The following is a 25,578-nucleotide window of genomic DNA, read 5'->3' on the forward strand; positions in this document are numbered from 1 at the left end:
AGTCTGCCTGAGCAGACTTTTTTGCACACATGTACAGCTTTTCCAGCTCCTGGTCTTGGCCTTCTGAGGCTGAGGCTTTTCTGCCCTTGTGGGTGTTCCTGAAACTCACATGGCTATGCTGGGCTCTCTTGGCTTGACCAGCTGCATGGTCCGTGAGAGACATATATTGAGAATGCTAGAAAGTGAAGTGCTGTCTCAGGGGATGAGATGGCTCAACCACAGGAACCCACTGGGGACTTATTAAAACTGTGGATTCCTGTGCTCTATCTTGGCCCCTCTGAATCTTCATCCTTGGGGATGGAGTCTGGGAATTTCCATGTTAAACAAGCCTCCACGAGTGATTTGTGAGAACCCCTGGCCTGTGGGATTTTCTTCAGGTGCACAGGCTCTAGTGTTTAGGCAGCACTGACTTTTTTCATCCTGCCAACAAGCCTTAAAGGAAAAGGCAGGTAGCAATCACAATTACCTTCATTTTTACCAACTTCATCCTTGTGGCCCAGAAAATTGAAGTGTTTTAACCCAAGGACACAAAAATAAATGCCAGTCTGGGGACAGTGTCTTAATCAACCAGCTCAGAGACACTTACACTGGTCGGCAACTTCTAAAAATACTTTCTTCTTCCCTCATTGGTCCTCTAATACCCTATAGGGTCAGGAGCCAAGCCCACTCATTTTCCTGCTACCACTGGCTTTTAGAGCTCCTAGCTTTCTCCAGGGGAGCCCAGATACTTTTGGTCTGTGTTCCACTCACCCATAAAGCTGTCATTGGATACCAACTGCAGAATCCATTCACAGTGCGGGAAGGAGCTGAGGGCAGCAGCAGGCAGCACTAGTGTTTTGAGTGCGGAGGCTGGAGAGAAGGATCAGAACCCACTGTTCACTCAGAGGCTGTTTAATCTATGAGAAGAAAATATGTCCAGAACCCCATCCTGTTCTTTCTCCTAAGTCCTCTTTTCTGGCTTTGAAGCTGCTTTTGTAATGTTCTCTGCATATAAGACCCGCTGCCCCCAAATAGGGAAACTACTCCTGTGAAAGGAAAACTGATCATTAAAACCAAGCAGCAAACCTAGCTTTAAGAAGCATTTTGGGTAAATGTGAGTTTTTGTACATGCTAGACCATACAACAAAAAAAATGAGAGATAAAAAGAAGAAAGTTGTTTTCAGAACTGTGAATGTAAGAATTTGTGTATGCAGAAAAGAAAATTGGCATTTTCAGGGAAAGGTGATATTGGATAAGTCGTTGTACTCCTGGATATGGGACTTCATGGAGTAATAGCTCCCATCATTTCACTGCACACACTACATTTTCACGTTCTTCCACAGAAAACGAAGAAAACCAAACCTGTTGCTATCAAGTCAATTCTTTCTCCTGGCGACCCCATGTGTTTCAGAGTACAATGGCACTCCGCAGGGTTTTTAATGGCTGTGACCTTTTGGACGTAGATCATTGGGCCTTTCTTCTGAGGCACCTCTGGGTGGATTGGAACTGCCAACCTTTTGGTTAGTAGCTGAGCGCTTAACCATTTGTATCACCAGGGACTCCCCTCCAAAGGACTCTCTAAATCATCCTCCAAAATAATTATGTTAAGTCAGGCATATCTGATTCATTCATGAAAAGTTTCTTTAAATTAAGCTGTAGCTTCATGTATGTATCATACATTGTGTGTAGGACTCAAAATGGAAATTTTCTCCAATTAGTGTACTCACTGCTGGGCAAACCATATTTGATGTGGGGTTTCCTAAAGATCTAGCATTAATTGAGAACCAATGTTTCTGCCCAGCACTGTGTGAGGTGTACAGCATAAATTACTTCATTTCATCATCACAAGAGCACCCACAAGACAGGTATTATCTTCATTTAACACATGAGAAGAAGGAGCCCCAGGGAGATTAAGTAACTTCCCCAAAGACTAGTGCTAGTTAAGTGACAGAGCTCAGATTCCAGCCCAGGACTGTCTTTGCAGATCCAGCATTGAACTTCAGCCAGGACGCCCCAGAACTGGCACGACTGGCATGTGCCTGTTCAGTTTGGTTATGACCTACTCTAGTTGTTAAATGCTTTCAATGTCATCTCTGTCCAGAGCCCAAGCTCCTTCCACTTTACCAATATGCATTGTTCCTTGACATAAATTTGAAAACAAATCAAATAATTTGGTTAACTTTTGGAAAGCAAATGTATTTCTCCCCAGCAATGTAATAGCACCTTCCTAGGCCCACCTCCCAAAGGGGTGACCAGAAGAAGACAGGCTGGTTGAGTGGATTCCTTTTCCTCCCACCTGGCCCCAGATGGGTCTTTCCTTCCTTCCACCCACCTCATGCTTCCCTTCTGTTCAGCAGGTAAGGGCAAACTATAATGAAGCAACTATAAGAAGAAAGCCAGTGGCTACAGGAACTTGTTCTTTCTCTCATCTGGTTTCCCTTCAACTCATGCCAATGGATGGCATTTTGCCTGGGCAGTCGCTATGCCCTGCATGCACCAGGAGAAACAAAAACAAAGTAGGTGCCAGAGCTGGGAGCCAAGGAGAACCCGACATGTCATAGCCTGAGGTCTCAGGATGGCTGCTGCTTTGGGGAACATCTAACCGATGATTTTCTCTGTGTGTGTGTGCAGGAGAGTACAATAGGTCTCTTTAGGGTGCTGACTGACTTTTCCTGACTGCAAACCCCTTCATAGAGCTATGAGAAAGCCTGGTAGCTTTTTTCGTAAAATCATACACCAGCCACTCAAGGTTGGCTGTGGAGGACAAATCTCTACATGGGATCAGTGGATGGAGATTCACAGCTCGGATTCTCACCCCCCAAATTTCCTTTTCCCTTGTAAATTGCACTGGAGCCCATAATAGGGGCTGGTCACCATTATAGGCTCACGGAAGGCTGCTTCTCTTCTAGTGCTTCTTCCCAAGCATGGATAGAAACTTATCTTAATTCTCCACAGCAGGGCTGGTTCCAAGATGTAGCATTTATTCAGACTGCAGAAGACTGGGGAGCCCAGAAGGTTAATAACATTCCTTTCAAAAGGGCTTCTAGATATGGTTGTCTGGGAGCCTAGGTCCATCTAATGTGCCCACTGCAGAGGTGTCTCACCACCCTGCACCTTTTCTGCCACCAAGTGACTGCATCTTTGAATCCAAATATGTCCTCAGAGTCCAGGCCACAGAGGGGAACAAGCTCCCTCTCCATCCAACCTAAGACTTGCCTTCCTGGTTCAACATCTTTGTCTCTTCCTGATTCAACATCTTCGTCTTCTGAGGATGATTGACAGCCCCAGAACCTTGCCTTGGGAGACCACATCAGAACACCCAATCTTTATGCAAAAAAGAGGATACATATATGTATATGTGTGTGTGTGTGTGTGCACTGTTGTTAATTGCTGTCAAATCAACCCTGACTCATGGAAACCTTATGTATAACAGAATGAAACACTGCCCAGTCCTGTGTCGTCTTCATGATAGATATATATACATACCAGAACTAAACCAGCTGCCATTGAGTCCATTCTGACTCATGGAAACCCATGTGTCTCACAGTAGAACTGTGCTTCACAGTGTTTTCAATGGCTGTCATCTTTCATAAATAGATCATCAGGCCTTTCTTCTCATGTTCATCTGGGTGGATTTGAACTGCCAACTTTTCTGTTAGTAGCCAAGGGCTTAACCATTTGCACTACCCAGGGACTCCTATGTATACATACAAATATACATATACCCATACAGATATACATATGTACCCACACAGAGGAGAGAAATTGCCTCATAGAAGCTACCTCGCTGTAATGAATAGAGTGAACAGAATTACTTTTGAAAAGTAATCAGTGAAACAATTCTACCCTTCTATTAAGTGGCAAATGTTTGTATTCATAAACTGTTAGATGTAAACAGATGGTAGAGATTGTTGAGTGAGATGCGGGCCCTCATTTTCCAGATGGGAAACAGAGGCCCAGAGAGAGAAAACTTTTTTCTTTTCACTTTGTTGTTGTTGAGAATATACATAGCAAAACATACACCAATTCAACAGTTTCTGTATGTATAATTCAGTGACATTGATTACATTCTCACCCTCATTTTCTGAGTTGTTCCTCCGTGTTAACAAAACTCACCGCCCTTCAAGGTTCCTATATAAACTTTTGAGTTGCTGTTGTTAGTTTGATCCCATGTGGATAGTTCTTAAAACAGCATAATGTTCAAGGCAGACATTTTTTACTAGTTAAGCTCACTAAACTATTCTGTTTCAAAAAGACTTAAGGAGATATTTTTGGTTTAAGGTGTATTTAAGGACATTAGTTTCAGGGGTTCATCCACCCTCCATGGCTCTAGAAAGTCTGGAGTCCATGAGAATTTGAAATTCTGCTCTGCATTTTCCACTTTTGAACAGGATTCTTCTGTGGAATCTTTGATCAAAATGTTCAGTAGTGGTAGTTGGGCACCATCCAGTTCTTCTGGTCTCACGGCAAAGGGTGCAGTTGTTCATGGAGGCAATTAGCCACACATCTCACATCCTCCTCCTATTCCTGAACCTGCTTCATCCTCTTTTGTTCTAGATTAATAGAGACCAATTGTTGTGCCTTGGATGGTGGCTTACAAGCTTTGAAAACTCCAGGCACTACGCAACGAACTAGGAGGCAGAACAGAAGCACTGAACATGTTCTTAGGCCAGTTAACTGGGATGTCTCATGAAACCATGACCCTAAACCTCCAAACCAAGGGACCAAATCCCATGAGGTATTTGGTTGTGCATAAGCAGGCTCAGCAACTACTCCTTTTTTTTTTTTTTTTTGCATTGTTACAACTTTTGCCAATTCGGTTTTTTACAGGTATATGACTTATAGACAACAATTGCAATAATTGGCTGTGCAACGCTACCCTTAATCAATGCGATATTTCCATCACCATTAACTCCTCCTTTCCCCCTCCATGCCACTCCTGGTAACCACTTATAAGTTTTGATATCCCTATGTTTGTCTTGTCTTTTTACGTAAGTGAGGTCATACAGTATTTGTCCTTTTGTGATTGACTTATTTCACTTAGCACAATGTCTTCCAGCTCCATCCACATTGTAGCATGTATCAAGACTTCATTTTTCCTACTGGCTGAGTGGTATTCCATAGTATGTATGTACCACGTTTTGTTTATCTATTCATCTATTGATGGGCATTTAGCTATTGTAGATAGTGCTACAATGAACATTGGTATACAAGGCTCTGTTTGAGTCTCTGTTTCAAGTGTTTTGGGTGTATACCTAGGAGTGGAATTCCTGGATCATATGGTAGTTCTACTTTTAGATTTTTGAGGAGCTACCACACTTTTCCACAACGGCTGTACCACTTTGTATTCCCACCAGCAATGGGTAAGGGTTTCAGTTTCCCCACATCCTCACTAACATTTGTTTCCTGATTTTTTGATCTGAGCCATCTTACACACCCACCACACCCACCCACTGCCGTCAAGTCAATTCCCACTCATAACGACCCTACAGGACAGAGTAGAACTGCCCTGTAGAGATTCCAAGGAGTGCCTGGTGAATTCGAACTGTGGACCTCTTGGTTAACAGCCTTAGCACTTAACCACTATGCCATCAGCGTTTCCATCCTAGTGGGAGTGAAATGGATCTCATTATGGTTTTGATTTGCATCTCTCTGATGGTTAATTACACAGAGCATCTTTTCATATGTTTCGTGGCCATTTGAATGCTCCCTTTGGTGAAATGTCTATTCAAGGGCTTTGGCCATTTTAGGATTGGGTTATTTGTTTTGTTGTTGTCAAAGTTTTATATATATTTTGGTTATTAGATTCTTGACAGATACATACTTCCCAAAGATATTCTCCCAGTTGGTAACTTGTCTTTTCAGTTTTTTGGTAATTTTTGATGAACAAGTTTTTAATTTTTATGAGGTCCCATTTATTTTGTCTTTTGCTGATTGTGCTTTTGTCATTAAATTATACTGTTTAAAAGCTAGGCTGACAGCATTGCCCCCGCCTTTTCTTCTAAGGATTTTATCGCTTTAGTTTGCACATTTAGGTCCTTAATCAGTTTTGAACTTGTTTTTATGTATGGTATGAGGCATGGATCCTGTTCCATTTTTCTGCATGTGGAAATCCAATTTTCCCACCACATTTATTGAAAAGTCTCTTCCTTCCCCATCAAATGGACTTAGCACACTTGTAAAAAATCTGGACTCTCAATTTTATTCCATTGGCCTATGTGTCTGTCATTATACCAGTACCAGGCTGTTTTGAGTACTGTAGCTGTATAGTATGTTTTAAAATCTGGAAGTGTGAGTTCTCCTACTTTTTTCTTCTCTTTCAACATTGCTTTAGCTATTGGAGGCCTCTTGCCATTCCATATAAAGTTGAAGATTGGTTTTTATATTTCTATAAAGAAGGCTGTTGGAATTTTGATCAGGATTGTGTTGAATCTATAAATCGCTTTGAGTAATGTTGACATCTTAACAATATTAAGTCTTCCGATCCATGAACATGGAATGTCTTTCCAATTATTTAAGTCTCCTTTAATCTCTTTCAGCAGCGTTTTATAGTTTTCATTGTGTAAGTCCTTCATGTCCCTTGTTAGATTTATCCCTAGGTATTTTATTCTCTTAGATGATATCATAAATGGAATTGTTTCCCTAATTTCCTTTTCAGAGATCTCATAGCTGGTGTATAGAAATCCAACTGATTTTTGTTTGTTGACCTTGTACCATGTAACTTTGCTAACTTCCTCTATTAGCTCTAGAAGTTTTCTTGTGGATTCTTTGGGGTTTGCATATATATGATCATATCATCTGCGAATAGAGATAATTTTACATATTCTTTTTCAATTTGGATATGTTTTATTTCTTTTTCTTGTCTTACTGCTCTGGCTAGGACTTCTAATATAATACTGAATAGAAGTGGAGAAAGTAGGCACCCTTGTCTTGTTCCTTATTTCACAGGGAAAGCTCTCAGTCTTTCTTCATGAAGTGTAATGTTGGCTGTTGGCTTTTCATATATTCTCTGAATCACACTGAGGAATTTCTCTTCTATTCCAATCTTCTTTAGGGCTTTCATCAAGAAAGGGCATTGGATTATCAAATGCTTTTTTTGCATCCATAGAGAAGATCATGTGGCTCTTTTTCTTTGTTCTCTTGATGTGATGTATTATGTTGATTGATTTTCTAATGTTAAACCATCCTTGTATTCCTGGAATAAATCCCAGTTGGTCATGGTGTATGACTCTTTTAGTATGCTGTTGGATTCTATTCGCTAGTATTTTGTTGATAATTTTTGCATCTGTGTTCATTATAGATATTGGCCTGTAATTTTCTTTTCTTGTGATGTCTTTGTCTGGTTTGGGTATCAGGGTTATGTTTGCTTTGTTGAATGAATTAGGGCATATTCCTTCCTTCTCTATCTTTTGGAAGAGTTTAAACATGTCAATTCTTCTGTAGATGTTTGGTAGAATTCCTCAGTGAAGCCATTTGGTCCCAGGCTTTATTTTGTTGGGAGATTTTTGATCATGGATTCAATCTCTTCACTTGGTATGGGTGTGTTGAAACTCTCTGTTTCCTCTGCAGTCGGTTTGGGTAGGTTGTGTGCTTCTAAGAGGTAGTCTATTTCATCTAGGTTATGCAGTTTTTTGCTGTATAGTTGTTCATAATATTCTGTCATAATTCTCTTTATTTTTATCAGTTCAGTTGTAATGTTGCCTCTTTCATTTTTTATTTTGGTTATTTGCATCTTTTCTCTTCTTTTCTTTGTCAGTCTAGCTAAAGGTTTGTCAATTTTGTTGATCTCTTCAAAGAACCACCTTCTGGTCTTCGTGAGTCTCTATTGTTTTTCTGTTTTCAATTTTATTTATTTCTGCTCTGATCTTTGTTATTTCCTTTCTTCTAGTAGATTTAGACCTAGTTTTCCCTTTTGTTTTTAGTTCCTGGAGTTATCAAGTTAGGCTGTTGATTTCAGATCTTTCTTCCTGTAGGTGTTTATTGCTATAAATTTCCCTCTGAGTATTGCCTTCACTTCATCCCATAATTTTGGAATGTTGTGCTTTCATTTTCATTTGACTCCAGGAAATTCGTGATTTCTCTTTTGATTTCTTCCTTGATGCATTGGTAGTTTAAGTGTGTTGTTTAATTTCCATATGTTTGTATATTTTTCAGATTTTTTCTGTTGTTGATTTCTAGCTTCACTCTGTTGTGGTCAGAGAAAATACTTTGTATGATTTCACCCTTTTTAAATTTATCAAGACTCGCTATGTGACCTAACATGTGGTCTATCCTGGAGAATCATCCATGTGCACTGGAATAGAATGTATATCGTGCTGTTTTGGGGTAGAGTGTTCTGTATATGTCTGTTAAGTCTAGTTGGTTTATAGAGTCATTCAAGTACTCTGTTTCCTTGTTGATCTTCTGTCTAAATGTTCTATCCAATATTGAAAATAGTGTATTGAAGTCTCCAACTATTATTGTAGTAGTATCTATTTCTCCTTTCAATTCTATATGTTGTTTGCTTTATACATTTAGGTGTCCTGATGTTGGTGCATATGTATTTATGATGGTTAAATCTTCTTGATTAATTGACCCTTTATCACTATATAATAACAAACCCATGCCCTTCTTTATCTCTTCGAACAGATTTTGCCTTAAAGTCTACTTTTTCTGATATTAAGATTGCCACCCCAGCTGAGTGAAAGCCATTTTTTTGAAGTTGAATAGTGGCAGAGTTGGAACTAGCATACAGCTCTCCTGATTCCAAGGCCGGTGTTCTTTAAGATATTGATTTATGCGATAGCACAGAACATCGAAATGGCCATTTTATAAGGCTTCATTCACATAAAGACCAGGGTACTACAGCTTGAAAGAGCACTTGTGGATCATCAGTAAATCCAAATGTCCATCTAAGGTCTCCTGGATGAAGGTAGGTAACCGCATGACTGTGGACAGCAGAGAGAAAATATTTCAGAGGTTTGCTAATGCTAGTCAGTTCTACCCCTTGGATGCCACTTAAATGGATCCGTTTCTCCCTGCCTTTCATCCAAATACATGCTTGTCCTTACAATAAAGTACCAGTTCCTCGACATGGACCGAAGGGCCTGTATGTCCTGGTTTCTTCTTGCTCTTCCAGCTTATCCTGTTCACCCTTCCCTTCTGTCTCCACTCCAGTCGGGAATAGCTTCTCAAAATTCCTCAACTAGGCAATGCCTTTTTTTCTTTCTTTCTTTCTAGATAATGTAGTTTCCTTTTCACCTAGATCTGTGGCTCTCAGCCAGGGGACATTTGAGAATGTCTGGAGACGTTTTTGGTTATCATCACTGGGGAGGGGGGTGAGGGGGGCTTGCTACTGTCATCTACTGAGTAGAAGCCAGAAATGCTGGTGAACATCCTACAAAGCAGGACAGCCCCCCTCTCCCACAACAAAATATCACCCAGCCCAGAATGTCAATAGTGTCAAGGTTGAGAACCCTGACCTTCATAACACTCAGTCTTCAGGTCCCAGTTTAAAGACCACTTCTTCTAAGAAGCCCTCCCTTGATAATGTAGGTTGAGCACCCCCCCCACCCCCATATGTTTCCACACCCTTCCCTTCTCCTTCACTGCACTTGGGCCACATGCGGTTATTTGAGATAATGTATCATCTGCCTTCCACACCAGTCTACCAGCTCCAGGAGGACAGAGGCAAAGTGTTTGGTTCATCACCTGATCCCCAGTGCCCTGCATGGCACCAGCACAGTTAGGCATCACATTTCACCTTGTTGGCCCTACACTACAGAGGAAATGCAGTATGCACAGATGGCCTGTCTTTCACCAAGGTTGGCATGGGGCTCCAAGGGCTTCAGATGCAGGCCTGCAGATACCCCAGTGGTGAAGAGAACAGTCTTGGGAGTCTGGCAGAAGTGGGTTGATATCCTAATTCCTCTTCCTCCTAGCTGAGTGACCTTTCACAAGTTAATTCTCTGGAACTCAGGTTCATCATCTACAAAAGAAGGGTAAAGATAGAACCTGTTTCATAAACTTGTTGTGAAGATTAAAAGACTTAGTGTATATAAAGCACTTAGCACCACCTCTGACATAGGGTAAGGGGACAATAAGCGTGAGAAGAACACGATGGCCAGCCATGGGCCACTGTGACCTGATCATAGGGTCCACTATGGGCCCCATGCCCTGTTCGGTGGACACAGTGATGTGGAAAGAACAATCAGAGGGCAGCCAGGCAGCTTCTCCTCCTTAATTTCCTCAACTCTAAAATGTGCACGCAAACATCCCATCTTACCCATCCTATGGGCTTGCTATATAGAGCCCTAGTTCCCTACCCAAAGCAGAGAGGTACTTAAAAATCACCTACAGGTACAACTGAAAGCAGCTTTCGAGACAGTTTCTTATCACCCCTTCTACCTCTTTTGCCCTTGAAGAGCTCTGGCCTGGCATCCCTGACTTCTTATCTGGATTTTGCCTCTCTGCCCAGCCCCTTCAGGACAGCAGCCCAGTTGGACCCTACCTAGCTTTAGATTTCTCCATCTTCCTGGGCTCAGCCTCATGTCAGCAGGGACTCCACACCCTGTAACCAGACTGGCCCCGCCAACCAGCGGGCCTGAATTCCTGGTACCTAGCCAGGTATCCCAGCTCCCATTGGATCTGAAGGGGAATTTGAAATATTTTTACCAAATGAGTTCCAGAAATTGCCTACTGTAGTCCATTTTACTCTTGGGCATAGTCCCTGGGTCCTGCAAACAGTTAACACACTCAGCTGCTGCAGAAAGGTTGGAGATTCGACTCTACCCAGAAGCACCTTGGAAGAGGGCCTGGCTATCTACCTCTGAAAAATCAGCCATTGAAAATCCTATGGCGCATGGTCTACTCTGACACACATGGGGTTGCCATGAGTCGGGGTTGCCTCAACAGAAACTTGTTGACTGGTTACCCTTGAGTGGGGAAATTTTCCATTTCCAGGGCTCTTTGCTGCCTTTCAGCCCCATTTTAGACCTTTGAAACTGTTTTTGAAAGACACAAAAATCCGTTTCCTAGACAGCTCAGGTCAGCAAACAGAAGTGTCTGTTTGAAGATGGAAGGCTGGGCAGGAAGAGGGCCACTGCTCAGCCTGCTCTAGAGGAAGTCAGACAGGGCACATGGAAGCTACAGACAGGAAATCCTTTAACTCTGGGAGCAGATGTTGGAGCCAAGTCCCACACAGGTAGCAACCAGTGATGTTCATATGCAGGAAACTCTTTGCAGGAACCCCTCCCTGAGGACAGAGGGGTCTAAGACCCACAGCTGAGGGAGAAGAGGGGAGGGGAGACTGTGGCATCAGCTCAGTGGGATGGTCCCTCTAGTGTGCCCTTACAGTGTGGGTCCCAGTGCACCGCAGGCACCCAAGGGTTTAGCAGTTCCCCTCACAAAGCCAGCAGACCTTACTGAAGTCTTTCCTGGCAAAGCAGAGACAAAGATCAGTCTGCCTCCTTGCTAGCCTGTGGCTGCCATTGACTGTTGGCTTCCTGCCCTGCGGCCAGTGAAACTTGAAGGGTCAGTTTCTAGATCTGGGCTGATTCTCTTTCGCTTCCTGGTTTTCACACCTTCAACCTGAGAGACTGTGTGGCTCACCTCCTCCTCACTCTACAAAAGGATGTTTTTTGTTTGTTTGTCCAAAGTGTGCAGTGAAAGGTCTTGTCTCTTAAAAAGAAGCTCAGCAATTCGGATACCTGGGAAGCTAGTTAAAAGGTTGAAACAATGAAGTTAGATTCCTTTAAGATTAAACTCAGTTCAGAGGTTGTCAGAGGCTAAAGATCAGGAGGGAGTGGTGCCTGACTGCTTAATAGGTCCAGGGCTTCATTTTGGGGTGATGAAAATGTTCTTCAAACTGGAGAGTAGTGATAGTTGCACAGCATCTTGAATGTACTAAATATTGCTGAATTATACACTTTAAAACAGTTAAAACAGTGACTTTTACACTATGTAAATTTTACCACAGTAAGAAAAAAAATCAGTTTATCGTTTTTTTTTTTTTTTTTCTTGAAGATTAAAATCGGTGATTGACCTCCACCCAGAGGCAGTGCTTCCAAGGAGAGAAAAATCTGAGCATAGGGGCAGAGTATCAGCAGCTTCCCCCATCCATCCAGACAGGTTGTCCCTGCTCTTATTCCTTTGAAGAGGTAGACAGGTGCCTTTTCCCTTTTTTTGTAATGCATCCAAAGTGTGTAACACACCTCTTTGCCCTTAGTCAATGCCTACTAAATAAATAGTTGAGTGAGTGAATGGAGGCAGAAGTGGCTCGGCAGGACAGGGATTTGGGTAAGGCAAGTGAGGTACCTGGGGCACGAGATTTCAGGAGGCGCTCACTGCACTCACTCTCCAGGGTCACGCAAGCTTCCTCAGCCTAGTCCCACTCTAGTGGTTCAGAGTTGGTGACAGAAAGTCTTAGGAGGAGATGCTTTATTCAGGGATGGCTGCTTATGGAATGGGAAGGGGTTCCCACCATGGGCACCTGGCCACCTGGGCGTCTTCTTGCCTGGGATGCCTAGGCCTCTCAGATCCAGAAGTGTGCCCTGTATGAGGCTAGTCACCGGCCCATCAGAAAGTCCCTGCTCTCAGGAACTGCTTAGACAAACATGATAGAGGACAAAGGGGGACTTGAGGGAAGTCAGAGGCAAATGTCACTGATGTGGGAGTGAAAAGAGTTATAATGATATTAACTACCACTTTTTGAGTGCTTACACTATGCGAAGCCCCATGTTAAGTACTTTATAGCCATTATTTTATATAATGCCCCCAACAACTCAACAAGGAAGAACTTGGGCTCTGGAGCCAGATGGCTTTGGTTTAAATCCCAGCCTTGCCTCTTTCAAGTGATGTGACATTGGAAAATGACTTAACCTCTTTGGGCCTCAGCTTCCTCAACTGTGAAGTGGGAATAATAATTGTACCTAGATCATAATATTCTGAAGATTACATCAGGTAATACATCTAAAGCAATGAGACAAGCATCTGGCACAAGGTAATAAGTATTGTTGTTTGAGTCAACCCATGACTCATGGTGACCCCATGCACAATGGAATGAAACAATGCCCAGTCCTGCGCCATCCCCATGATCAGTTGTAGATATCTGTAGGGTTTTCATTGGGTGATTTTTAGAAATAGATTGCCAGGCATTTCTTACTAGTCTGTCTTAGTCAGGAAGCTCCTCTAAAACCTGTTCAGCATCATAAAAAAAACCCAATGCCCTCGAGTCGATGCCGACTCGTAGCGACCCCATAGGATAGAGTAGAACTGCCCCAAAGAGTTTCCAAGGAACGCCTGGCGGATTCGAACTGCCGACCCTTTGGTTAGCAGCCGTAGCGCTTAACCACTATGCTACCAGGGTTTCCAAAGCAACATTGAAACCTGCATTGACAGACAGTGGCTGCCCTTGAAGTGCATTGGATGGGAATCAAACCCGGGTCTCCCACATGGAAGGCAAGAATTCTACCACTGAACTACCACTGCCCCCTCAACAAATATTAACCACAGTTATTATTATTATTGCCTCTTGCAGCTTAGCAAGGCTAAGTACCTTGCTCAAGGTCACAAAGCTTGTTAATGATGAAACATCCTGGGACCCAGTATCATTTGAGGACAAATCCCGTGATGTAAAGCATCACACCACATTGCTAAACCTTCTCTGGGAGGAAGAACCTAGGAGAGACCCTCAGAGCCTGCCACCATTGTGTTGATGACCTTTTTCCCTCTTTCTCCCTTCTTCCACAGCCTGCCTGCTCCAGGCTGAGCTGGTGAACTACGAGCGAGTCAAGGAGTATTGCCTCAAAGTCCTGAAGAAGGAAGGGGAGAACTTCAAGGCCCTTTACCGGTCTGGTGTGGCCTTCTACCACCTTGGAGACTATGACAAAGCACTCTACTACCTGAAGGAAGCAAAGATCCGACAGCCAACAGGTAAGGTAGCCATTATTGTTTTCTTACTCTCAACCCCCTCTTGCAGTTCCTAGGGCTTCTCATTAGGGTGGTTGGTTTTTACGGGTAGGAGGGCCAGGCAGTTTAGGCATCAGGGTGTGTGCTTGGATCCAGAGTGAGGAAAGCACACAGTCCATGAATTTGTCTGGGGTCTGAGTTCCAGGGAGCATGGTGCCTCTTCAAGTTAAGCACACAATTCTTCGTCTTTTCCAACCCAGAGTCCAGCTTCCTTTATTCATTCAATAAATACACATTGAATTCTTACTATATGCCAAGCTTTGTACTGGGCAACAGAGATATAGATGAGAGCATGTGGTCCCTACCTGTAAAGAGCTCACACTCTTGTTGGCAAGAGAGAACATGACCAGATCATTTCAGTGCTAAGCCTGTGTCTTCCAGGCAGCATGCTCTCTCTTACTTCTCTGGTCAGATCCCATTCCTTGGAGCACGTGTTATCATTCACTTAGATCAAATCTACTAGCTCACCCGTTCATTCATTCCATGTTTATTGAGCAGCTACAGTGGGCCAGATACTATTCTAGGTGCTGGATATACAGCAGTGAACAAAAGAAAGTTGCTACCTTCAAGGAGCTTATGTTGTAATGGAAGAAGATGGAAGTAAACAAATGGACAAATAATAACGTAGTATTCATTTATGGTAAATGCTATGAAGCAACCCTGGTGGTGCAATGGTTAAGCACTCGGCCGCTAACTGAAAGGTCAGTGGTTCGAACCCACCAGCAGCTCCGTGGGAGAAAAGACCTGGCAATCTGCTCGCATAAAGATTACACTCTGGAAAACCTGTGGGGCAGTTCTGCTCTGTCCTATAGGATCCCTATGGGTCAGAATTGACTCGGTGGCACACAACAACAACAAATCCTATAAGAAAAGAAGCAAGAGTAAAAGACTAGAGTGGTGGGGGTGCTGTTTTAGACCAGGTGATCAGGAAGAGCCTCTCTGAGGAGGTAACATTTAAACAATGACTTTGACTTGATGCTGCCGTTGTTCATATGTTTGTTTTTTTTTTTAGTGGAGTACTCCTTCCAAGAAATTTTTAAGAACTGTAGGATCAATTTGCAAAAAGTATATCTTTTTTTTTAAGGACACCAAGATCTTTATTTTTATGTGTTGGTGGTTTGCTTTTTGTATGTAAATCATTTTCCCCCAGTGCTACTAGAAGCAGCACGAGGACTAAGAACTGGACTCATTCGACAACATTTTCTTGAGACTCTACTATGTACCAGCACTATTTTGGGTGCTATGCTTGGCATTTTTTTTTTTTAAATACTTTATTGTGCAGTAGGTGAAAGTTTATGTATCAAATTAGTATCCCATTCAATAGTTCATATACAAATTGTTCCGTAACATCGGTCGCAATCCTCCCAATGTGTCAGCACTTTCCCCATTTCCACACTGGGTTCCCCATTTCCATTCATTTAGTTTCCCTGCCTCTGCCTACCTTCTCATCTTTGCTTTTGGGCAACTGCTGCCCCCTTGGTCTCCTATAGTTGATTGTTCCAAAGAGCACATTCCTCCCTGGTGTTATTGTCTTCTTTGGGCCAGACTATTATTTGGCTGAAAGGTGATCTTAGGGAGTGGAGATCCAAGTTAGAAGGATCTCCACGAATCCAAGTTAGAAGGGTATCTTAGAGCTATAGTCTCAGGGGTTCCTCTGGTCTCTATCTGACCAGTAAGTCTGGTCCTTCTTTGTAAATTTGAATTTTGTTCTACAGTTTTCTCTCACTCTAACTGGGACATTCTATTGTGTTCCTGGTCAGAGTGGTTGGTGGTAGTAGCCAGCCAGTTCTGGTTTTGGGTTGGCGGAGGCTATAGATCATGTGGGCCATTAGCCTTTTGGACTAATATATTCCTTGTGTCTTTGGTTTTCTTCATTCTCCTTACCTTTGGACAGAATAGGACCAATAGGAGTATCTTAAATGGCTGCTCACAAGCTTTGAAGACCCCAGATTGTACTCACTTTGGTAGGATGTAGAACATTATCTTTATGAATTATGTTGTGCCAGTTGACCTAGATGTCACCCGAGACATTGGTCCTTAGCCTTCAAGCCCAGTATCTTAGTCCCTCAAGGAGTTTGGTTAATGACTAAGTCATTTCCATGTGCAGTGGTTAAAGCAGCTGGCCGCTAACCCAAAAGTTCAGCGGTTCAAACCCACCAGCCACTCTGTGGGAGAAAGATGTGACAGTTTGCTTCCATGAAGATTTACAGCCTTGGAAACCTTATAGAGCTGCTATGAGTCAGAATCAACTTGACAGCAATGAGTTTGGTTTTTTGTTTTTTAAGTGGTTTCCATAGCTGTGCCCCCACATGCTCTCATATATATATATATATATGAATATACCTGCAGCACATACAAACATATATGTAGAAATATCCAGAACTACATCTATATATGGAGTGGCAGTGTTTAAGAGCTTGGCTGCTAACCAAAAGGTCGGCAGTTCAAATCCACCAGCCATTCCTTGGAAACCCTATTGGACAGTCCTACTCTGTCCTGTAGGGTCACTATGAGTTGGAATCGACTCGAAGGCAATGGAAGTACCTATATATGCATGCGTGTGTATGCTTCTATGACCTCCCTTACCTATTAAGCATACATATTGTCAAAACGGCATGAGGGCAATATCTGACCTCCTCTAATTTCACAAGGGGAAAGGAGAATCAAGACCAACAGCCCAAGGCTGATTCCTATGAGGCGGAGGTCAGGTACGCCTTCTCTCTTTGTCATCTTTACCAGTTCTGACACCAACCGTCCCTCCCATGGCAATCTCTACTTCTCTGCTGGGTTCAGTAATTCATTGAAATGGCCACACAGAACTCACAGACTGTACTCACAGTTATGGGGTTTATTAGGGGAGTAATAAGTTGCAATTCAGATTGAGGAAAGCTGAGGATACAGTTCTTCCATCAGGACAGCCTCTTCCCAGTCATGCTCACAGGCACACCTCTCCCTGGCCCTCACTGTGCCCAAAGGTACTCACTCAGCTTTCTATCTCTGTGGGTTCATAGGCCCATGGTGTTGTCTCCAGCTATGGGATCTCTTCTGCCAGATCTCCGCTGCCGATCTCTCCTTCCTTGGTGGTTGTGGGCTCTTCTCCTTCTCGCCTCCGGGGTCACTCATTTCAAGCCCAGCAAGATGGCAAAACTGACTAATCCCTTGGTGGGCCACAATTACCCTATTACGCAGTCCTGCCCAATCACCTGGGTCAGAGTAACAAGACCATGGCAAAAAAGGCCACACAAAAGCAGTCCATTACACCTCACATATCTACATGTGTATCTACTCTTATTGCTGTTGCAGGTTTCTATACGCTATAGTATTTACTGTAGTCACCCTTTATTTTTGTGTGTCTCTCATTGTCTTCCTTTGCCTTGATCACATTGTGCTGACTTCTCCCATCTTGTGTATTGCATTTCTCTTCACCAAAATTAACACGTGTCTGCTGTCTAGTTAGTGATTCTCCTTCCCTCCCCTTCCAATCCCTAGTAACCATCAAAGAATGTTTCTTTCTGTATGTAAGTCTTGATTTTTTTATAATAGTGGTCTCATACAATATTTGTCCTTTTGTAACTGCCTTATTTCACTCAGCATAATGTCCTCCAGATTCATCCATGTTGAGATGTTTCACAAATTCACCATTATTCTTTATCAATGCTTAGTATCCTATTTTGTGTATGTACCATAGTTTGGTTATCCATTCATCTGTTGATGAGCTCTTAAGTTGTTTCCATCTTTTTGCTATTGTGAATAATGCTGCAATGTACGTGGTGTGCATATATTTGTGCCACAGGTCTTATTCCTCTGTACCCAGGATTGGGATTGCTGGATCATATGGTATTTCTATTTATAGCTTTTTGAGGAAGCACCATACCATTTTCCAGGGTGGCTGGACTATTCCTATCAGCAGTGCATAAGAGTTCCAATCTCCCCACGACCTCTCCAACATTTGTTATTTTCTATTTTTTTAATTAGTGCCAGTAACGTGGGGGTGAGATGGTATCTCATTGTAGTTTTGATTTGCATCTCTTTTTTAATAGCTAATGATAGCAAACATCTCCTTAGCCACCTGAATGTCTTCTTTGGTGAAGTATCTGTTCATGTCCTTTGCCCATTTTTTAATTGTTTGATTGTTTAATTGTTGAGGTATTGAAGTTTTCTATAAATTTTAGAGATTAGACCCTTGTCAGATGTTACTGCCAAAATTTTTTTCCCAGTCTGTAGTTTCTCTTTTTACTCTTTTGGTGAAGTCATTTGATGAGCACAGATATTTAATTATAAGGAGGTCCCAGTTATCTAGTTTATCGTCTGATGTTTGTGCATTTTTAGTTATGATAGTCTGTTTATGCCATAAATTAGGGCCCCTAGTTTTGTTGCTATGTTGTCTTCCATGAACTTTTTAGTTTTAGGTTTTACTTTTAGGTCTTTGATCCATTTTCAGTTAGTTTTTATGTACGATGTGAGGTATGAATCCTGTTTCATTTTTTTGAAAATGGATATCCAGTTTGCCAGCACCAATTGTTAAAGAGACTATTTCTTCCCCATTTAATGGACTTTGACCCTTTGTCGAAGATCAGCTATTCATAGACGGATGAATTTACTTCCGTACTCTCAATTCTGTTGCATTGGTCTATATGTCTGTCATTGTACCAGTGCCAGGCTGTTTTAACTACCATGGCTATATAGTAGGTTCTGAGATCAGGAAGTGTGAGGCCTCCCACTTTGTTCTTCTTCTTCAATCCAGGGCTTCTTTCCTTTCCAAATAAAGTTGGAGATTAGTTTTTCTATTCTGTTAAAAAAATGTTGTTGGAATTTATATCTGTAGATCACTTTGGGTACTGTTGACATTTTCATAATATTGAATCTTCCTATCCATGAGCATGGTATGTTTTTCCATTTATGTAGGTCTCTTGGTTTCTTGTAGTAGTGTTTTGTAGTTTTCTTTGTATAAGTCTTTTACATGCCTGGCTAGGTTTATTGGTGTGGGGGAGGAGGAGGCTTTTGTAAATGGTATTGTTTTTCCGATTTTCTTTTAAGAGCTCCCTTTGTTAGTGTAGAGGAAACCAACTGATTTTTGTATGTTGATCTTGTACTCTGCCACTTTGATGAATTCTCGTATTAGTTCCAGCAACTTTCTTGTGGAGTCTCTGGGATTTACCATGTATAGAATCATGTCATCTGCAAGTAGGGATAGTTTTACTTCTTCCTTACCAATTTGGATACCCTTTATTTTCCTTTCTTGCCTTACTGCTGTAGCTAGGACTTCCAGTACAGTATTGAATAAGAATGGTGATAAAGGGCATACTTGTTTGGTCCCTGTTCTTCTTTTCTTACTGGTCTGTTCAAATTTTCTGCCTCTGTTTGGGTTACTTTTGGCAAGTAGTGTGTTTCTAAAAATTTGTCCATTTCTTGTAGGTTTTCAAATTTGTTGGAGTATAATTTTTCATAATATTTTGTTATGATCCTTTTTATCTCAGTTGGTTCTGTTGTAACTGCTCCCATCTCATTTCTTCTTCTGATCATTTGCATCTTCTTCTTTTCCTTTGTCAGTTTGCTCAATGGTTTGTCGATTTTATCAACCCTTTCAAAGAAACAATTTCTAGTCTTGTTGATTCTACTGTTTTTCTGTCTCATTTATTTCTTCTCTAATCTTTGTTATTTCCTTTCTTCTGGTGACTGTGGACTTCTTTTGCTGCTTTTTCCATTTGTTTGGGTTTTAGGATTAAACTATTGATTTTGGCCTTTTCTTCTTTTTTGATGTGTGAATTGATTGCTATAAATTCTCCTCTGACCAAAAAGCAAATCAAAACTACAATGAGATACCATCTCACCCCAACAAGGCTGGCACTAATCCAAAAAGCACAAAATAACAAATGTTGAAGAGATTGGAAAGCTTATGTACTGCTGGTGGGAATGTGAAATGGTACAACCACTTTGGAAAACAATATGGCATTTCTTTAAAAAGCTAGAAATAGAAACGCCATATGATCCAGCAATCCTACTCCTAGGAATATACTCGAGAGAAATAAGAGCTGTCACACGAATAGACATATGTAACCCATGTTCATTGCAGCACTATTCACAATAGCATAAAGATGGAAACAACCTGAATACACATTAACAGAAGAATGGATAAAGAAATTATGGTACATGCACACAATGGAATACTATACAACAAGGAAGAACAATGATGAATCTGTGAAACATCTCACAACATGGATGAATCTGAAGGGCACTATGCTGAGGAAAATAAATCAGTCACAAAAGGACAAATATTGCGTGAAACTGCTATTATAAGAACTCAAGAAAAGGTTTAAACACAGAAAAAAGCATTCTTTGATGGTTACGAGGGTAGGGTGGCAATGGGAGAGGAAATTATTGCACAGATAGTAGACAAGGATCAAATCTGGTGAAGGGAAGGACAGCATACAATACAGGGGAAGTCAGCATAATAGGTCCCAAGCAAAAGCAAAGAAGTTTCCTGGACACATCCAAATACTTTGAGGGACAGAGTAGCTGGGACTGGGGCCTGGGGGCCATAGTTTCAAGAAACATCTAGGTCAAGTGGCATAACATTATTAAGAAAATGTTCTGCATCCCACTTTGGTGAGTGGCATCTGGAGTCTTAAAAGCTTTCAAGCAGCCATCTCAGGTACATCAATTGGTCCCATCCCACTTGCAGCAAGGAAGAATGAAGAAAACCAAAGACACAAGGAAAATACTAGCCCAAAGGACTAATGAACCAGAGACTCCACCATCCTGAGACCTGAAGAACTAGGTTGTGCCCCACTATCACCAATGACAGGGACAGAGAACACAGCAAAGAGTCCTGGACAGAGCAGGAGAAAAATGTAGAACAGAAATCAAATTCATGTATAAAGATCAGACTTAACGGTCTGACAAAGACTGGAGGAACCCCCAAAACTATGGCCCCCAGACACACTGTTAACCCAGAACTGAAACCATTCCCAAAGCCCACTCTTCAGACTAAGATTAGACAGGACTATAGAACAAAAGCTAATACATGTGAGGAATATGCTTCTTAGTTCATTCAGATATACAAGACCAAATGGGCAGCTCCTGTCCAAAAACAGGATGAGAAGGCAGAAAGGGACAGGAACTGGTCAAAGGGACACAGGGAACCCAGGATGGAAAGGGGGAGTGTGGGAATTGCAACTAATGTTGCAAAACAACACGTGTATAAATTTTTGAATGAGAAATTAACTTGAGCTGTAAACTTTCACCTGAAGCACAATTAAAAAAAAAAAAATCTGAAAGAAAAAGAATTCTCTGACTACTATTTTTGCTGTGTTCCAAAGCTTTTTGTATGTTGTGTTTTCATTCTCATTTAATTCGAGGATTTTTTTAAATTTCATTTTTAATTTCCTCTATTACCCAGTGTTTTTAAAAAAAAAAAGAAAAAAAAAAAAAACCCCGTTGCCATTGAGTCGATTCCGACTCATAGCAACCCTGTAAGACAGAGTAGAGCTGCCCCATAGAGTTTCCAAGGATTCGAGCTGCCGATCTTTTGGCTAGCAGCCGTAGCTCTTAACCACTACGCCGCCAGGGTTTCCCAGTGTTTTTAAGGAAGGTGTCATTCAGTTTCCACGTATTTGATATTTCTGATGTTTTTTCCTTGTTCTTCCTGTAACTGGTTTTTAGTTCTAGAGCACCGTGATCAGAGAAGATGCTCAGTACCATTTCATTGCTTCTGAATTTATTGAGGCTTGCTCTGAGGCCTAAAATATGTTCTATTCTGGAGAATGATCCATATGTATTGGAGAAGAATGTGTAATGTGCTGCTGATGGGTGGAATGTTCTGTCTATGTCTATGAGGTCAAGTTGGTTGATTGTTTTATTTCGGTCTTCTGTATCTTTGTTGGAAGCCCTGGTGGTGTAGTGGTTAAGGGCTATGGCTGCTAACCAAAGATCGGCAGTTCGAATCCACCAGGTGGTCCTGAAACTCTGTGGGGCAGGTCTACTCTGTCCTATAGGGTCACTATGAGTTGGAATAGACTCTATGGCAGTGGGTTTGGTATCTTTGTTGAGTGTCTTTCTAGTTGTTCTGTCCTTCGTCAAAAGTGGTGTGTTAAAGTCTGCTATTATTGTGGAACTGTCTATTTCTCTTTTCAATACTATTCAAGTTTGTTTTATATATCCTGGAGCTCTGTCACTGGGTGCATAGATATTTATTATGGTTATGTTCTGTTGGTGGATTTACCCTTTAATCATTATATAATGTCCTTCCTAGTCTCTTGTGATCGATTTTGACTTAAAGTCTATTTTAGCAGAGATCAATATTGCCACTCTTGCTCTTTTCTGGTTGCTGTTTGTTTGGTATATTTTTTTCCATCCTTTGCTTTTTAACCTGTTTACATCTTTGTGTCTAAGGTGTGTCGCTTGTGGACAACATATTGATGGGTCATTTTTTACTCATTCTGTTACTCTTTGTCTCTTGGCTGGTACATTTAAACCATGTACATTCAGTGTGACTATCGATAGGTATGAATTTATGGCTGTCATTTTGATAGGCTTTTTTTTTTGTAGTCTTGATGACTTCTTTGTTCCACTTAATTATCTGTGCTGAGTTCTTTTTGTTTATGGATTTTCTTTTCTTTTCCTTCATTGTTGTTGATTTTGTGTTTACTGGGTCTTTATTGTTTTCTTCTTTTTTATAGTAGTGAGTGTATTTCTTAATTTTTTTATGGCTACTCTAAAATTTACTTTCATCTTACTAAGTTTAAAACAGTCTGTTATTTCTTGATCTTGCCTTGGCTTCCTGTTCATGTGGAATTTCTACATCTATACCATTTATTCCCTCTGTATTTTGAAGCTGTCATAGTGTACAAATTGACATCTCTGGTTCCCTGTTTTCAGTTTTGTAGCTTTATTTTACTTTCGAGATTTCTTTATCTGGGTTGGTATCTGGGTAAAGCTGTTGTGTGTCTTAATTGCAGGTTGTCTGATGTCAATGGTTCTCTGTCCAAAGTACTCCCTTTAATACTTCTTACAAGATTAGTCTGGTTTTTACAAATTCCCTTAATTTCTGTTTATCTGGGAATATCCTAGTTTCACTATTATATTTGGAAGACCACTTGTGCTGGATATACAATTCTTGGTGGGCAATTCTTTTCTCTCAGAGTTTTATATGTCATCCCGTTGCCTTCTTGCCTGCATGGTTTCTGCTGAGAAATCAAAGTTTAGTCTTATTGGTGCCCCTTTGTAGGTGATTGTTTTTCTCAAGCTGCTTTTAGAATTATTTCTTTGTCTTTGGTTTTGGCAAGTTTGATTATGATATGTCTTGGTGACTTTCTATTGGGGTCTATCATGTGTATGCTTTGTTGAGCTTCTTGGATGGAAGACTTCTCATCTTTCATTATGTAAAGGAAGTTTTCTGCCAGCAAATCCTCAAAGATTCTCCCTGTGCTTTTTTTTTTTTTTTTTTTTTTGGTCTCTTCCTGATCTGGAATTCCAATCATGTGTAAATTATTCCTCTTGATAGTATCCCACATAACTGTTAGGCTTTCTTCCTTTTTCTTCATTCTTTTTCTGATTGTTCCTCAAGTAAATTAGTATCAAGAGATTTGTTTTCTATTTTGCTAATTCTTTCTTTCATTGATTCAATCCTACTTTTATGTCCTGCTATTTTTATTGAATTATCTATTTCTAATATTTTATTGTTAACTTTCTGAATTTCTAGTTGTTGTTTTTGTATTTTTCTAATTATTTAATTTGTCATTTTGTTCTATTATTATTTTCCTAAATTATTCTAGAGTTTTGTCTGTATTTTCCTATGCCTGGCATTTTTTAGCATTTTTACAGCATTCATTCCTGCTTCTGGAAGTAAATATCCCAGGCAGTCCTGTAACACCTAGGTTCTAGTATATTCAGAGCTAAGCAGCTATTCATTATCATTCTCTGCTCATTAATTTAAGGACATGAATTGGGGAAAATGGACCAGTCTGTGGTGAGGTGGTTGTCTGACTCCGTTTGTAAGGATAAAATGAGACGATGAAGCAAAGTCATTTAAACTCTTCGAGTTTTTAAAAATTTACATTCAACTAATATTAATTGATCGTTGTGTTAAGCACTTTTGTATTTATCTATTTTGGTCCTTGCAGCAATTTTATGAGGAAGATATTATTTTCCCCAGGAGAGGCAGGCTTTGGAGGCAGACAGCACCACTCACTATATGTCTCCTTGGTCATGTTACCTAATCTCTCCAAGGCCCAGATGTCTTTTTTGTCATGGTAAAGATGCTGATACATACCTTGCAGGATTGTAGTAAGGTATGTATTGTAGTATATGAAATAATGAAGGTAAAAAACCTGGCACAAAATAGGCATTCAAAGTTGGAGGCTGTTTCTTGTAGACAAGACGTGAGACTCAGAGACATTGGTAACTTGCCTGGGTTAAACTCCAAGTATGCTGACCCAGGGATTGCTGGGGTGTGCTGTTATATAGAAGTAAGCAGAGAAATTCCTTCTCTGTGTCTCTTCTTCCCTTTAGCCACTTGGGTCACAGTGACCACTCCCACATTTGCTAAGGGGAGGCAGTAAATGAGAAATTCAACATTCTGGTTGCCCATCAGCAGGCAGAAGCACCTTGGCTGAGTGAGTCTGGCCTCTTGGTTATTTGCAGATCCAGCTTTAGACTGCTTCTCTGTAGACCTACCAGTTCCCCTCACCACAAGTTCCCTGAAGTATATTTCTCTCCTCACAGACACCAACGTGATTCGATATATCCAGCTGACAGAAATGAAGCTCAGCAGATGCTCCCAGAGAGAGAAAGAAGCCATGTAACCAGAAGCCTCTCCAGAGCTGTGCCCATGCCTGACCTGGGACCTTCAGGCACCCTTGATGAAGACCCCTCCCTGGGACTGTTCCTTTCTTTCCACCTCTTCTTTCTCCCCCTTCTTCTTCCACTTGCCCTTCGACTCTTTATCTACTCCCAGTGTGAATGAAAGAGAGACCCAAATCTGCAAACTGGTGGGTTGCCCAGAAAATGGAGAAATTCTCTTCCTTAGCAGGCCAGTGACAAAGAAGGGCCTATCTTCTAGTGGGACAGCTGGAGAGGAGTCTCACAGGTCCTGAGTGATATTGTGACTTTGACTTTGGCCAGTGCTCCTGATAGAGGTAGAGCCTGGCAGATATGCCATCCCAAAGGCAGCAGACCCTGAGCCCATGGGCTGGGCCTTTCTATACCTTCCTGACAGACCAGAGCATCTCAAGCCAACTGTGACAAATCCAGGAATTAGACATACACCAGAAGCATTTGTTAAGCCAACATAACAGACTCTGAATTTGTACACTGGAGTCCCTCTCAGTAACTCAGCCCTGCCTCCCTCCCTCACGTGTTATATTGGCTTGTAAGCTTTTTTCCCTCCCATTTGAGGATCCAAGACCCTGCCAGGATTCACATGCCATCAAAGCCCACTCTCAGTGCCCTCTGGTGACTGCACATACCATGCGCCCATACTCCCACACAGCAGGCAGCTGAACAGCAGAAGGGCAGAGTAAAGTGGGAAAGGGTTGGAACAGGGCAGACCAAACAGATTGTTGGGGGAGGGAGAGATGACAACTAGTAGAAAGAACACTGTAGAGATTAGGGGATTGAACTGTGGACTAACAAGTGTAAATAAAAATAAATTAA

General features: G+C 41.5%; 1 protein-coding gene across 1 annotated transcript in view; it reads left to right on the plus strand.

Annotated features, from left to right (window-relative positions):
- TTC9 (tetratricopeptide repeat domain 9) overlaps positions 1-24,748 on the plus strand; it is a 48,421-nt gene extending 23,673 nt beyond the window's left edge. The window contains exons 2-3 of the mRNA XM_010588906.3: positions 13,708-13,890; positions 24,649-24,748. Coding sequence (XP_010587208.2) covers positions 13,708-13,890; positions 24,649-24,728 — 263 coding nt within the window. The 3' untranslated portion in view covers positions 24,729-24,748. The remainder of the gene's footprint in view (positions 1-13,707; positions 13,891-24,648) is intronic.
- The last annotated feature ends 830 nt before the right edge of the window (positions 24,749-25,578 follow it).

The sequence above is a fragment of the Loxodonta africana genome, chromosome 10 (genome assembly GCF_030014295.1).
Source record: "Loxodonta africana isolate mLoxAfr1 chromosome 10, mLoxAfr1.hap2, whole genome shotgun sequence".
NCBI classification, from domain to species: Eukaryota; Metazoa; Chordata; class Mammalia; order Proboscidea; family Elephantidae; genus Loxodonta; species Loxodonta africana.